This window comes from Carcharhinus amblyrhynchos, chromosome 18 (assembly GCF_965287045.1).
Source record: "Carcharhinus amblyrhynchos chromosome 18, sCarAmb.v2.hapA, whole genome shotgun sequence".
In the NCBI taxonomy this organism is placed as follows: Eukaryota; Metazoa; Chordata; class Chondrichthyes; order Carcharhiniformes; family Carcharhinidae; genus Carcharhinus; species Carcharhinus amblyrhynchos.
The window spans coordinates 43790560-43805736 of NC_137341.1; the positions used below are offsets into that span (position 1 = coordinate 43790560).

A 15177-nucleotide genomic window follows, 5' to 3' on the forward strand; every position below is an offset into this window, starting at 1 on the left:
TTATTCGTGTCACAAGTAGGCTTACATTAACACTGCAATGAAGTTACTGTGAAAATCCCCTAGTCGCCACACTCTGGCGCCTGTTCAGGTACACTGAGGGAGAATTTAGCATGGCCAATGCACCTAACCAGCATGCCTTTTGGACTGAGGGAATGATGAGAAGGGTGAGCTAATGTAACTCTCCAAATGAGTGTGAAAGCAGCCAGAATGTGAACATGCTCAATACGTAACAGTGGAAATTGGAAACATAGGACTACAATTTAAATTTCCGACGCAGTGGAGGGGAGGAGGGGTGGGAGGGGTTTGGTAGCATGTGGGAAACCCAAAGAGCAGTGCAGTGCATCTGTCGATGTGTTTCTAACCCAGCCTTCACAGTACCATGTTATTTCCTACTTTCCAAATCAATTAGCCTGAGCAGGTGGGAAAATGACCTGCATTGCTGCCTCACAGCACCAGGGACCCGGGTTCAATTCCTGTCTTGGTCTGTGCGGAATCTGCACATTCTCACCGTGTCTGTGGGGGTTTCCTCCGGGTGCTCCGGTTTCCTCTCACAGTCCAAAGATGTGCAGGTTAGGTGGATTGGGCCATGGTAAATTGCCACTTAGGGGTAAATTTTCACATTCTGCCTGCCATGGGGATCGTAGTGGGGCAAGGGGCGGACTATGGAAAGGTCCGCTCACCTCAGGCTTTCGGGGCTTGGAAAATCGCACCCTTAATGTACCAAGATGAGTGAGTCAGGGGGTTTTGCTAGGAGTGTGCCTGGGTAAGATACCCTGTTGGGGCTGTTTGCAGCCCCATGGCATTTCCAGCTTAACTGGACAGCTGATTTAAATAGACACTTTCTGAGTTGGCTGCAAAGTAGCTCACCTTTCCTCTTCATGGCCAGGGACTTGGGTTCGATTCCTGGTTTGGGTCATTGTCTATTTGGAGTTTGCATGTTCCCCCCATATCTGCGTGGGTTTCCTCCGGGTGCTCCAGTTTCCTCCCACATTCTGAAAGACGTGTTGGTTAGGTACATTGACCTGAACAGGTGCCGGGTGTGGCAACTAGGGGAAATTCACAGTAACTTCATTGCAATGTTAATGTAAGCCTTCCTTGTGACTAATAAATAAACTTTAGCTTTCTCTTTTCCCAGCAAAGAGCAATGCTCTAACAGGTTTCATTTAGCCACTCCCAAACTCAGCTCCCAATCTCTCCTTGACATAATTTTTCCCTCCTTCATGTTCGAGTCCATTGTTTTTAGCCCTTCTTTAAAACGTAAACCTTCCCGGAATATATAATCTTCTGTGTTTTTCCTATTGCTCCACTTGCTGGTCAAATAAAATTTAATAAGCTTGCCTTATTTATTTATAACTTTTTACAAGCTATGAACTTTTTTTACTCCCCTTTGAAATTTAACAACTGAAAATAACAACCCTTCTTTATCTCCTAATGCAAATTCTATCCATGGCTTACTTACTGATAGAAAATTCAACTGAGCTTTATTTAATTCAAGAGCATGCCTTTCACAGCTCGACGCCTTTGATGTCCTCAATCCTCAGCTTAATTCTATTAGACACACACGCAGCCCCCCCCGCCCACACACACACACACACACACATTTTTCTTCACACTGCCCAATTTACTCTTTAATAATTCCTCAGCTTAGAGCCTCACCTTTATTCTCAATGTAAAGCGTAGACAAACATATTGAAAGGCATAGGATCATAGAATCACTATACTGCAGAAAAAGCCATTCGGCCCATCAAGCCTGCACTGACAACAATCCCGCCCAGGCCCTCTCCCCATAACCCCATGTACTTTCCCTGACAGTAAGGGGCAATTTTAGCATGGCTAATCAACCTAACCCTAATCTCTGGAGTGTGGGAGGAAACTAGAGGAAACCCATGCAGACATGGGGAGAATATGCAAACTCCAAACCCAAGGCTGAAATTGAACACTGGTCCCTGGTGCTGTGAGGCAACAGTGCTAACCACTGTGCCACCCTAGCCTGCATTGTTCTTTTTTACATTCCCAAATGCCAACAGTCCATGCCTATTTCATAGAATCCTACAGTGCAAAAGGAGGCCATTTGACACATTGAGCCTGCACCTATAACAATCCCACCTACGTCCAATCCCCGTAACCCCACATATTTACCCTGCTAATACTTCCGACACTAAGGGGCAATTTAGCATGGCCAATGCACCTAACTCTGGGGTGTGGGAGGAAACTGGAGCACCCAGAGAAAGCCCAGGCAGACACAGGGAGAACATGCAAACTCCACACAGGCACTGACCTGAGGCCGGAATCAAACTTGGGTCCCTGGCGCTGTGAGGCTGTGGTGCTAACCACTGTGCCACTGTGTCGCCTCTTTCAGGTTAGCTCACTTTTAACACACCAGCAGTTTCAGAAACATCATACGATGTGTAGTGAGCGGTCATCTCTATCTGAGATCCTTCATCTTCTATCCTGTTCTGAATATGATCTTCATCTAGATATCTAGACTGTTTAACAAAAGAAGTTGAATCAAAACAGCATTAACATTATTGGATGCAGTATGTCCTACATACATATTACTCTCTAGGGAGCCAAAATTTCTTTTAATTCCTCTCTCGTGAGAGCATCATAAAAACAACTACACGACCAAAGCCTATGGATCATTTGGACTGTGCAGGTGGGGCCAGTTAAAGTTCGAATCTATTATTTGTATTGATCCATTTACAGGATATGGGAATCGCTAGCTAGGCCAGCAATTATCACCCATCTCTACTTGCCTTTGTGAAGGTGATGGTGAGCTGCCTTCTTGAACCCGCTGCTGTGCTTTTTCCCAAAGTTCCAGGATTTTGACCCGATGACAATTATTCGTAAAAAAAAAACCTGTTCACAGGTGGATCCCTTAAATAAAATAAAATCTTTTGCCTACTCTTTTTCATATTGAATAGCGAGCAGATTCAAAGTGGGCGGCTCGGCGGCACAATGGTTAGCACTGCCGCCTCACAGCGCCAGGGACCTGGGTTCGATTCCCACCTCGGGTGACTGACTATGTGGAGTCTGCACTTTCTCCCCACATCTGCGTGGGTTTCCTCTCTCAGTCCAAAAGACGTGCTGGTCAGGTGCATTGATCACACTAAATTCTCCCTCAGTGTACCTGAACAGGCGCCGGAGTGTGGCAACTAGGGATTTTCACTGTAACTTCATTGCAGTGTTAATGTCGGCCTCCCTGTGACAATAATAAGTAGAAAAAACACACACTGTCCTGATTTGCAAATACACCTCAATTCCTTCAGTATTGCTCAGTCAGAATCCTGGAACTTCCTCCCTAACAGCACTGTGGGTGTACTCACACCACATCGACAGCAGCGGTTCAAAACATGGCTTCCCACCACTTTCTCAAGGGGCAATTAGGGAGGGGCAATAAATGTTGGTCTAGCCAGCGATGCCCACATCCCCTGGACTAATACGGGAAAAAAAAACAATCTTGCTCACTGGAAGGCCTAGTCCCTGAAGACAATGAACATCAATAGAAAGGAAGATCGGCAGAGTGTATAACAGAATGTGGATGGCAGCAACAGGCACGGTGGCACAGTGGTTAGCACTGCTGCCTCACAGCACCGGGGACCCGGGTTCGATTCCTGGCTTGGGTCACTGTCTGTGCGGAGTCTGCACATTCTCTCTTGTGCCAGCGTGGGTTTCCTCCGGCTGCTCCGGTTTCCTCCCACAGTCCGAAAGACGTGCTGGTTAGGTGCATTGGCCGTGCTAAATTCTCCCTCAGTGTACCCACAAACCAGGCGTAAATGTATATCAACAAGCAAAGGGGTAAGTAGAACTTGTGCATAAAATAATCAAAAGACACAGAATTTTAGGGTGGCACTGTGGTTTAGCACTGCTGCCTCACAGTGCCAGGGACCTGGGTTCAATTCCCAGCTCGGGTCACTGTCTGTGCGGAGTCTGCACGCTCTCCCCGTGTCTGTGTGGATATCCTCCGGGTGCCCCAGTTTCCTCCCTAGTGCTAGTTAGGTGCTAAATTCTCCCTCAGTGTACCCGAACAGGCGCCAGAGTGCGACGACTAGAGGATTTTCACAGTAACTTCATTGCGGTATTAATGTAAGTCGGCTTGTGACACCAAATAAATAAACTTTAAAAAAAGGAAAATACAATAAACAGCCCATCATTGATTTATATATTTCTTTTATTAAAAGAGTAACTACACAATGGTCTTAATGAATATAAGCAAACCCTTATTCTTTAATACACTTCATGAAACCTATAACTTAATCCTTATAGTTCAGAACCTAGAACTGTTAATATGTAGTAATATATTCATTTATCACCATGAACAACATTTACTATGTAGAAAGCTAAAACATTCCTTTGACTTCCTATGATATCAATGCATTCAACTAAAATTATACATCTTCTGTACTATTTACAGCTACTGCAACAGACACTCTTATGAAAGCCATTCATTACCACTTACATTATAATTCCTTATATACACAATGTTAACTCCGACTTACACCGTGAGTTCAGTGGGTTATTTGCTCAGAAGGTAGCAAGTGTAAGCAGTGCCGTTATTTGTACAACCCGCTTCATATAGAAATGGCACAGATGCATTTTAAAATGAGTCACTCCAAATAAACAGCAGTTACAAGAACATGGGGGGGGGGGGGGAAAAAATCAGATCGGGGAGACAAAAAAGAACTCTGGTTGCCATAGCACTCCAAGTCATGCCCACCCAAGTAAATGTATAATTGGAGCTGCGTTCATGCTTCCTGCAGTCTTCTCTTCGAATGGCCCAGCCTTCCCCCAACCCCCTGAAAACCAGACACAAACGTTCTTCATTTTTGCACCACCCTTCCCAACCCCTGGTCAGCCACAAATTATAATTTCATTGTGATTCTCTTCAGAAAAATTATGATTGCTTTTATCCCCTTTGGTTCTATCTGAGCTTCACGGCCTTTTCTGGAAGGCAGACTCTTCGCTAATGCCCCCTCTGCCATCTCCCAACCATTTCATTGGAGTCGCTTCCAGTAGGTGAACAGGTCACCAACTAGGGCTTCTCTCTGTTGTGGAGGAAAGATAGAGGGCGGCACGGTGGCACAGTGGTCAGCACGGCTGCCTCGCAGCGCCAGGGACCCGGGTTCCATTCCCGGCTTGGATCACCGTCTATGTGGAGTCTGCACATTCTCCCCGTGTCTGCGTGGGTTTCCTCCGGGTGCTCCGGTTTCTTCCCACATGCCAAGGACGTGCGGGTTAGGTGGATTGACCATGCTAAATTGCCCCTTTGTGTCAAGGGGACTAGTTAGGATAAATGTATGGGGTTGGTGCCTGGGTGGGAGTGTGGTTGGTGCAGACTCAATGGGCCAAATAGACTCCTTCTGCACTGTAAGGTTCTATGAACTAATTTCTGAGTCACCATTCATGTCTCCCCGCAGCGAGGTGGGGAAATCCAATTTCATTTGGGGCGGGGCGGGGTGAGTTTTCCTGTCCCGCCTGCCACAGGAACTGCGGGGGTAGGGGAGGGGCAGACCATGTAAAGGTCTGTTGATCTTAAGCAGGATTTTCCAGTTTTGGGGTGAGCGTAGCCGGAAAATCCCGCCTCACGATCTTTCACAACATCACAAATTGACACTACTTTTTAAAAAAATCATGCTGTTCGGTCCCAGTGATAATATTGTCAATTATTAAGGAGAATGCTTCAATCGCCTCGATGCAAAGTCTGAGTGGGCAGTCCAATTAGTCAGCTCGCCAACTCTAGATGGTCAAAAAGCACAATCCGGGTTCTTGAGGCAGTTAAGAATTGTTCATGGATAAAGAGCTCCATTTCATACAGGGGGGGTCCAGTAAAATAATGGGGCTTGGAGTGAACCCAGGTTGCCATTGACGCTCTCCAGTCCCCATTCCCACATCGTGTCTTGCAAGGGCTTGCGATTCAGGAGTTGTGGTGATTGGAATGTTAGTGACTGGCAGTTCTTGAGGATGTGTCGAAAGCGGTTACCGGCTGGCTCACCCGCATGCTACGTGAGACACCGCCGCCTTCCAACGCACTTCAAATGGAATTAAAAACCACAGACGAGGGCAGAATGAAAGGATTGCCCTCCAACGATCGCAGACGCCTTCCCTGGTGCCAGGTAGGACTTGAACCAATGGAAAGTTCTCAACGAACAGAGAAAGGTACAGCACTAAAACAGGCCCTGTGGCACTCCAAGCCCGTACTGATCATGATGCCCTCACTAAACTAAACAAAAACCCTTCTGCCCTTTCTCGGGCTGCATCCCTCTTTCCCCTCCCTATTCATCCAGATGCCTCTCCCTCTTGACTCCCACTGACATCCCAGTTGGGGCTTGTGACTTTGGGCTGGTGAGGAGTGCTCGCTTCCGGTTGTTGAGGCGCCAAGTTTGGATTTCAATAGCATTCAGATATTTAGAAAAGAAGGTAAGACAGAAGGAGGTGCAGAGTCCTGGACCTGGGAGGGGGAGCGAAAGGGTTACAGTAGGAACTACCGTCATGCGTTTGATTAAAATGTGGCAAGCAAGAGGATATCAAGTATGAATAACGGAGAAAATGGTGCATTTGGAGACAGGAGAACAGAAGGAGTAATCGCTACCAAGAGATGAAAATAGAATCAAGAGCATGTGCCATGGAAAGTCAGCCAGAGGTGAGGGGTCATCCCAAGTGACAAACTTGGCCAATACTTTACCCAACAGCCATCAGATAAAACCTTCTCAGATTGTGCTGGCACAGTGGTTAGCACTGTTGCCTCACAGCATCAGGGACCTGGGTTCGATTTCCAGTTTGGCTAACTGCCTGTGTGGAGTTTGCACGTTCTCCCAATGTCTGCATGGGTTTCCTCCGGGTGCTCCGGTTTCCTCCCACTGTGTAGGTCAGGTGCATTGGCCATGCTAAATTGCCCCTCCGTGTCAGGGGGATTAGCAGGGTAAATATGTGGGATTATGGGGTTAGGGCCTGGGTGGGATTGTGGTTGGTGCAGTCTCGATGGGCTGAATGCCGCCTTCTGCACTGTAGGATTCTGTGATTTGGGGAGTTTTCCGGTCTTGGGGGGACAGATATTTGTATGAGGTTGTGCCTGGTTAGAGGGAATGAAAATGGCCTGAGCTCCATTCGTAAAGTCAGTCAACCAACACTCAGAATGGACCAGGCAAACCCAAATCCATTCCTTACTTGCTTCAAAAACCAAATTCAAAATCCAATTAAATCCAATTCAGGTCCCCCACAAAGGAGACAAACAAGATCCACGCTGACAAGATAAGGCATTGCACCCCATCTTGGGCAGCTCGGTGGTCAGCACTGCTGCCTCACGGCGCCAGGGACCCAGGATCAATTCCGACCTCGGGTCACTGTCTGTGTGAAGACTGCACGTTCTCCCCGTGTCTGCGTGGGTTTCCTCTGGGTGCTCCGGTCTCCTCCCACGCTCTAAAGATGTGCAGATTAGATTGATTGGCCGTGATAAAATTGCCCCTTAGTGTCAGGAGGTTAGTAGGGTAAATAAGTAGGGTTATGGGTTTAGGGATTGTGGTCAGTGCAGACCCGATGGGCTGGATGGCCTCCTGCTGCACTGTTGGGGTTCTACGTTTGGGTTAGTGGGATAAATATGTATTTCCTGCAGCAAATACTTTAAAAGCAAACGTAATAATGAAATAACCTTTCGACAGTGAACTCAGGAATAGCAGATATGGCAACTGACTTGTGGATTGGGTGAATGAGGTGGTGCATTACTCTCCACATCAAGTGGTCTTTCCCCCTGTTCTACTTTCCTCTACGCTGGTCGCACAATAAATCAGTCAGTAGACGGCACGGATGGCGAGTTGATATAACTTTGCAATTATGCCACCGAAATGCATTTATAATGACAGTGTATGCACTATCGGTCATGCGTACCACTGAGTCCTGAGTCTGGCTAAAAGTCCCAAGGAGGAATGACAAAGAGAGTGTCGTAAAATACTGTTAAAGAACGCAACCTTGTCCCGAATCCTTATCGCAAATTCCCAATGCTAATCTGACGGCTGGTCGGTATTAATGCAGGCTTGCTGTTGTAAAGATGGCTGCCTGGTATCCTCACAGGCTAAAGCTTTAAAGAACCCCTTAACAGACGGTGTTTTTCGTTTCTTTTGTCAGGTACGTAACGTTAAGACGAAAATCGAGAAGCGAAATGTCGCAGCCTCCCGGCCCACCGCGCGGTTACTTCTTGGTCGAGCGCTCCCTGAGCTCCGGCAGCGTCAGCATCTCCGGGGCGGACTTTTTCCGGGGCCTGTCTTTGGGCACGCTGAGGAAATCGGGCGGGTCGCCGCTGAGCGGTGTGGAGGGCGCGCTGGCCGGGGCGCTGCGGGTGGCCGGAGGCTGGGAGGCTTCGCTGATGGAGATGGTGGGGGCCATGATTCCGATCTTCTCGTTGGTGGCTTCCTGAGTTTGCTTCTCGTACTCTCGAACCTCATCCATTGTCATGTCTGCGGAGAGAACGAGGGCGGGAGGGAGGCGAGGGTGGGGGGGGGAGGGGGGGGGGTGAGTGTACAGGGGTGGGGTTGGGGGGTAGGGGGGAGGAGGAGGAAACAACAAGAGATGAGATGTGTTGTGAAGCTCCGCGGTACCCGTGCATTTTACAACCATCGTCATTGACAACCCATCATAGAACCTCTGCAGCAGGCCATTCGGCCCATCGAGTCTGCACCGACACAGGACCCTATTCTCGTAACCCCACAGAGTAGGGGATTTTCACAGTAGCTTCATTTCAGCGTTAATACAAGCCTGCTTGTGACTAATAAACAAATACGGCAGCGCGATGGTTAGCACTGCTGCCTCACAGTCCCAGGGACCCGGGTGCGATTCCCGGCACGGGTCGCTGTTTGTGTGGAGTTTGCACATTCTCCCCGTGTCTGCGTGGGTTTCCTCTGGGTGCTCCGATTTCCTCCCACGGTCCAAAGATGTGTGGGTTAGGTGCATTGGCAATGCTAAATAGCCCCTTGGTGTTCCGGGATGCGTAAGTTAGAGGGATTTGCCAGGTAAATGTGTGGGGTTGTGGGAATTGGGCGGTGCAGACTCAGTGGGCCAAATGGCCTCCTCCTGCACTGTAGGGATTCTATGGTTTCTGAATAAACTAAACCATTTACCCTAGCTAGTCCTCAGTGGAGATCTAGCACGCCCAATCAACCTGCACATCTTTGGAGTGTGGGAGGAAATTGGAGCACCCGGAGGAAACCCACGCAGACACGGGGAGAATGTGCAAACTCCGCACAGACGTTGACCCAAGCTGGGAATTGAACCTGAATCCCTGGTGCTGTGAGGCAGTGGTTCTAACCATCAGATTGAATGAACAAACAGTTCAGCAAAAATAACCACCGTTTTGTGGTTCCTTCCACTCCCCAACATAAGATAACCCCACAGTTCACGCGTGTAAGCCAGAAGCTTTAATTCGGTACCCTGCTGCCCTGGTTGGTGGGATTGAGCTGGAAAGAGAATTTCAAATGATGCAAAAATCCTTTCATTATGGTCTGCCTCAATCTGAATTCAGTTTGAAGACATGAAGTTCCACTGATTTCTTTTTCCTCTCTTTCTCTGGCAGCGCTGCCTCACAGCGCCAGGGACCTGAGTCTGATTTCCGGCTCAGGTTACTGTCTGTCTGGAGTCTGCATGTTCTCCCCATGTCTGCGTGGGTTTCCTACCACAGTCCAAAGAGGTGCTGGTTAGGCGCATTGGCCATGCTAAATTCTCCCTCAGTGTACCTGAACAAGTGCCAGAGTGTGGCGACTAGGGGATTTTCACAGTAACTTCATCGCAGTGTAAACGTAAGCTTACTTGTGACACGAATAAATAAAATGCAACGATTCTCTATATATCTCAGAATCTCCACAGCACAGAAGGAAGCCATTTGGCCCATCAAGTTTGCACCAAAACAATCCCATATCGGTCTTAGCCCCATAACCCCACATATTTACCCTAGCTGACACTAAAGGGCAATTTAGCATGGCCAATCCACCTATCCCTCGTGTCTTTTTGGATTGTGGGAAGAAACTGGAGCACCCGGAGGAAACCCATGCAGGCACGGGGAGAACGCGCAAACTCCAGACAGACAATGACCCAAGCCAGGAATCGAACCCGGGTCCCTGGCGCTGTGAGGCAGCAGTGCTAACCACTGTGCTACCATGCCACCCTCATTAGCAGGGTAAACATGTGAGATTATGGGATAGGGCCTGAGTGCAGGCTCACTGGGCCGAATGGCTTCTTTCTGTATTGTAGGGATTCTATGATTCTATACAAACATTACGGATGACTAAACATGCTTCACTTTGGAATGAAGGTAAGGTGGACCTCTTTGAGGAATGTTAACTGAAGATGATGTGGTGCTCCCTTAGCTTCCTCTAACAAATGTAATAATTGGGAGCAGAACTCAGCTAGGAGTCCCCTCGAGTCTGCTCCACCAGTCTACACGATCAGAGTGCTGACCATCTACCTCAACTCCATCTCTCTGCCCGATGCACTCAACCCCGACCCTTTTAATGTTTACGAGCAGGAAAGCCACTTATTAATGCGAGGGGTTTTCGGCTGTTGCTGGGCTGTTTCGAAGCTTTCGACGACTGTTACCTGACCTCAGTAGTGGACAGCCCTTCAAAGAAGAGCCTCATTGGCTGTAAAGAGCTTTGAGACATCCCTGTGGTTGTGACAGGTGCTATATAAATTCTGCTCTCTTTTACAGTCACACGGTTGACAGTAGGTAATGCTGACTCTGAAGTTGTGTGGAACAATAATGTGGAATAGCAATGCACATAAACACAGCCACAGAAAGACTGATCGATCGGGGTCTGGTTTTATCAGGGAAATAGCATTCTCCATCTATGCCAGTGAAAATTAGCCATAAAAAATCTTTTAAAGCCAATGAATCCTACCTAATTCCGAACTCTAAAAGCTTCGCTGCATTAAGCTTAAATCTCTTTGAAGCCTAATGAATTAAAAAGAGTTTGGAAAATACTGTTCCATACAGCTTTGTTTAATGCACTCTACTTCCAGGTAGTCCATGAGGATTTTTCCTTTAGCCCATCGAGCCTACTCCATCATTCAACAAGATCATGATCTGACTCTGACCTTAACTCCATTTTCTCCCAGGCCTTCCCATAGATAACACCACTTTCTCTTGGGGCCCAGTTCTTCTGGCTGAAACCCAGGCCTAGGCCTACACTGTAAGGCTTAGGCAGGCTCTGGCCCAACAGCATTTGTGCCTCCCATCTCCCCCAGCAGCACCACCACCACCACCACTGGCCGCCCCCCCACCACTAACCTTTGGTTCTCTTGTCAATCAAAGTACCTATCCAACCCATAGGGGAGCCTGATATCTCCCTGCCTCCATGCCACATTCACAACGGTGGGAGCTTTGGTAGTGTGGCAGCCTACCAGGCAACTAATTGAGGCCCACTTCCCTCTTCTGTGTGTGTGATGAAGGAGTTACATCCGCCTAGTATCCAACCACACCTTCATTAGATCAATAATCAGCTGGCAAGATGGAAGCACTGTATCGCCAAGTGTCGGAAGGAATGATACTCCTTTGTCCAGTCTTTAGGCAGAATAACGCCCCCTGTCAGCTGACTTCCTTAAAAATTCAATCATGAGATATGGGCATCGCTGGCTGGCCAGCATTTATTGCCCATCCCTAGTTACCTAGGGGCAGTTAGTTGAAAGTCAACTACTTTGTTGTGGCTCTGGAGTCACATGTAGACCAGACCAGGTAAGGACGGCAGATTTCCTTTCCTGAAGAACATTAGTGAACCAGATGGGTTTTCCCAACAATAGTTATCAGTGGGTTCTTAATTCTAGCTATTTTTTAATGGAATACAAATTCCACCATCTGCGGGATTCGAACCCGGGTCCCCAGAATATTAGCTGGGTTTCTGGATTAATAGTCCAGCGCTAAGGCCACTAGGCCTTCCATTCCCCTTCACTTGCGTGTAAAATGAGGGTGAGAGGTGAACTTCGTGGGTTCAACTGCAGAGATTACGTGAATACTTGCACGATTCAGTCACTCTCATGACCGATATTTCACCCAAGTGAAGCTTAACCTATCGTTACTGCCAATGGGACAGATTTTCAGTTTCATTCTGCATTAGTTTTAAACGTGCCAAGAACAACTAGGTGTGGAATTTTAAATAACAAACACACCCATTTATTATTTCCATTGCAGATGATCTGTTAATATGTACAGAATAATCTACAGTAACACAATGGCTTCACCTACATTGACACAGTTCATTACATCCTTCTGTGCAATTAACTGATTAGTGAACATTTGGACCCTGGGAATTCCCTCAGGATTGTTCCCACTCTAAATGGGGCATTGGGGGGGGTGGAAACCCTGTTGGGTAGCTCCCGACAAAGCTTCTGCCACGGGAGATCCAGGAGAGAGGCATTAAGAATGACAAATAAACTGGAACGTTCCAAAAGTCACGATAAACTATCTGAATGGCAGCGTGGCACAGTGGTTAGCACTGCTGCCTCACAGCACCAGGGACTTAGGTTCAATTCTGGCTTCGGGTGATTGTCTCTGCAGAGTCTGCACGTTCTCCCCATGTCTGTGTAGGTTTCCTCCAGGTGCTCCAGTTTCGCCACACTCCAAAAATGTGCAGGTTAGGTGGATTGGCCATGCTAAATTGCCACTTAATGTCAAAAGATGCGCAGGTATGGAAGATTGGCCATGCTAAATTGACCGCTGGTGTCCAAAGATTATAGAATTCCCTAATGTGCAGATGGAGGCCATTTGGCCCATCAAGTCTGCACCAACCTCAATCCTTCCAGGCCCTTTTCCCGGAATCCCAAATATTTACCCTACTAATTCCCCTAACACTAGGTTCAATTTATCAAGATAAGTTAGAGGGGTTGGCCAATGCTAAATTGCTCTTTGGTGTTCAATGATGTACACATTAGTGGATTGGCTATGCTAAATTGCCCCTTAGTGTCAAAAAGGTGCGCAGATTAGGTTGTTTGGCTATGCCAAATTGCCCCTTAGTATCCTGGGATGTGCGAGTTGGGAGGATTAGCCATGGTAAATGCACCAGATTATGGGGATGGAGCAGAGGGGGGGGTGGTGCTGGGTGGGATGCTTTTTAAAAATGTCAGCGCAGACTTGATGGGCCAATGCACTGTTGGCATTCTATGATTTGAACTTAATTCAATAGATGTAGTTTGGGGACTATAAATCAAACTCAATCTTCAGAATATTGTCTGGAGCCAGTCACTCTTTTGAAACACATCAGCCAATACTGCGCATTGATGTAAACCTCGTTGGACTCACATTGATGTCTTAATGCGCTCACTGAAATGTTGTCATTTCGGCTGCAAACCTACTGAATTCCAGTAGGGGGCTCCCAAAGCCTTGGTTTCCACACCTGAGCATCATCTACAAGGAATGTACAGCCTGGAAACAGGCTATTCCGCCCATCTAATTCATACTGTTATGTTCCACACAGCCCTCAGCAAATCCCTTTCTTCCTCTATCTCACTTTCCCTTAAATACACCTACAATACTCACCTCAACTGCTCCCCGTGGTAGTGTGTTCCTACATTCTATTCAATCCCTCAATAAATTTTCTGAATTTTCAAGTGCATTTATTACTCGCTACCTTATGTTTAGGGGTGGCACAGTGGCACAGTGGTTAGCACTGCTGCCTCACAGTGCCAATGGACCTAGGTTCGGTTCCCAGCTTGGGTCACTGTCTGTGGGGAGCCTGCACGTTCTCCCCGTGTCTGCATGGGTTTCCTCACACAGTCCAGAAGACAGGCTGGTTAGGTGCACTGGTCGTGCTAAATTCTCCCTCAGTGTACCCAAACAGGCACCGGAGTGTGGCAACTAGGGGATTTTTCACAGTAATATCATTGCAGCATTCATGACAGCCTACTTGTGACACTAATAAATAAACTTTAGCCTTGATCTCCTTCACAAGCACAAAGGTGTGGTCAATAAAAGATTGCAAGTAAAAACAGAAGATCCATTCTTAGAACCATAGAGCGTAGAAGAGGCCCTTCAGCCCATCGAGTCTGCACTGGGCACGTGAGAAACACCTGAACTCCCACTTCCCAACAGTAGAATTATAAAAATAGATTGTAAAAACAAACTCTAAACATATACCTTACAGGAAACATGATATTAACAAAGACACAGTAATATCATACTACCTGCTAAGGCAGGATTTGAACCCAGTCCCCAAGAGCATCACATTGGGTTGCTGGTTACAGGTCCAATGACAATACTACTGTGCCACTACCGCCCACGTGCTCAGCTTAGAAATAATGATTAACCTCCGGCTAGAATTATCGTCCAGTCCTTGAATCATTGCAGGGGCCACCTCGATACTCGAAAGAGGCTCTTGCTTCTCACTCACTTGCTCAGAAACAGCAGGGTAACACTACGGCATCAGAGGGAATAAATCATTGCCTCCAATGAGCAGCACGGTGGCAAAGTGGTTAGCACCACTCCCTCAGAGTGCCAGGGACCCGGTTCAAATCCAACCTCAGGTCACTGTCCGTGTGGAATTTCCACATTCTTCCCCATGTCTGCATGGATTTCCTCCGGGTGCTCCGGTTTCCTTCTACAGTCCAAAGATGTGCAGGTTAGGTGGGCTGCTAAATTGACCCTTAGTGTCCCCAAGATGTGTAGGTTAGAGGGATTAGTGGGATAAATACTTGGGGTTACGGGGATAGGCCCGAGGTGGGATTTCCCCTTATGTCATGGGATTACAAGGATAGGGCCTGGATGGGATTGTTGTCAGTGCAGACTCGATGGACTGAATGGCCTCTTTCTGCACTGTGGGGATTCTAGGATTTCATGATTCCATTTCCCTCCTGATTTCCGGCAGCTAAATGAGTTAAAATTGGAACTAGAATAGCCTTAGCTCTAAATCTTCTTCAACTTGCATTTGCTGTAACACACCACAGTCCCTTACAAGATGCTTAAAAGGTTCACCTCCTGAGGATGTGTATCTTAAGGAATAGTAATCTACAGTCTCATGTAAGTACAAGACATGGAGATGCAATATATTGTCTTGGAAGAATATAAGATGAAAGTGCCTGTGCTGACACAGCTCTGTGAGTCTTCCTGGAACAACAGAACCAATTTTAATTCTGCTGCTATTTCTCCCCAACTATGGGTGGCACAGTGGTTAGCACTGCTGCCTCACAGCATCAGGGACCCGGGTTCAA

At 47.5% G+C, this 15177-nt stretch overlaps 1 protein-coding gene across 1 annotated transcript in view; it reads right to left on the reverse strand.

The window, feature by feature from the left end:
- Positions 1–4153: 4153 nt before the first annotated feature.
- Positions 4154–15177, reverse strand: part of LOC145355081 (cytoplasmic phosphatidylinositol transfer protein 1-like) — a 209155-nt gene continuing 198131 nt past the window's right edge. Inside the window, exon 10 of the mRNA XM_080206926.1 lies at positions 4154–8447. Coding sequence (XP_080063052.1) covers positions 8182–8447 — 266 coding nt within the window. The 3' untranslated portion in view covers positions 4154–8181. The remainder of the gene's footprint in view (positions 8448–15177) is intronic.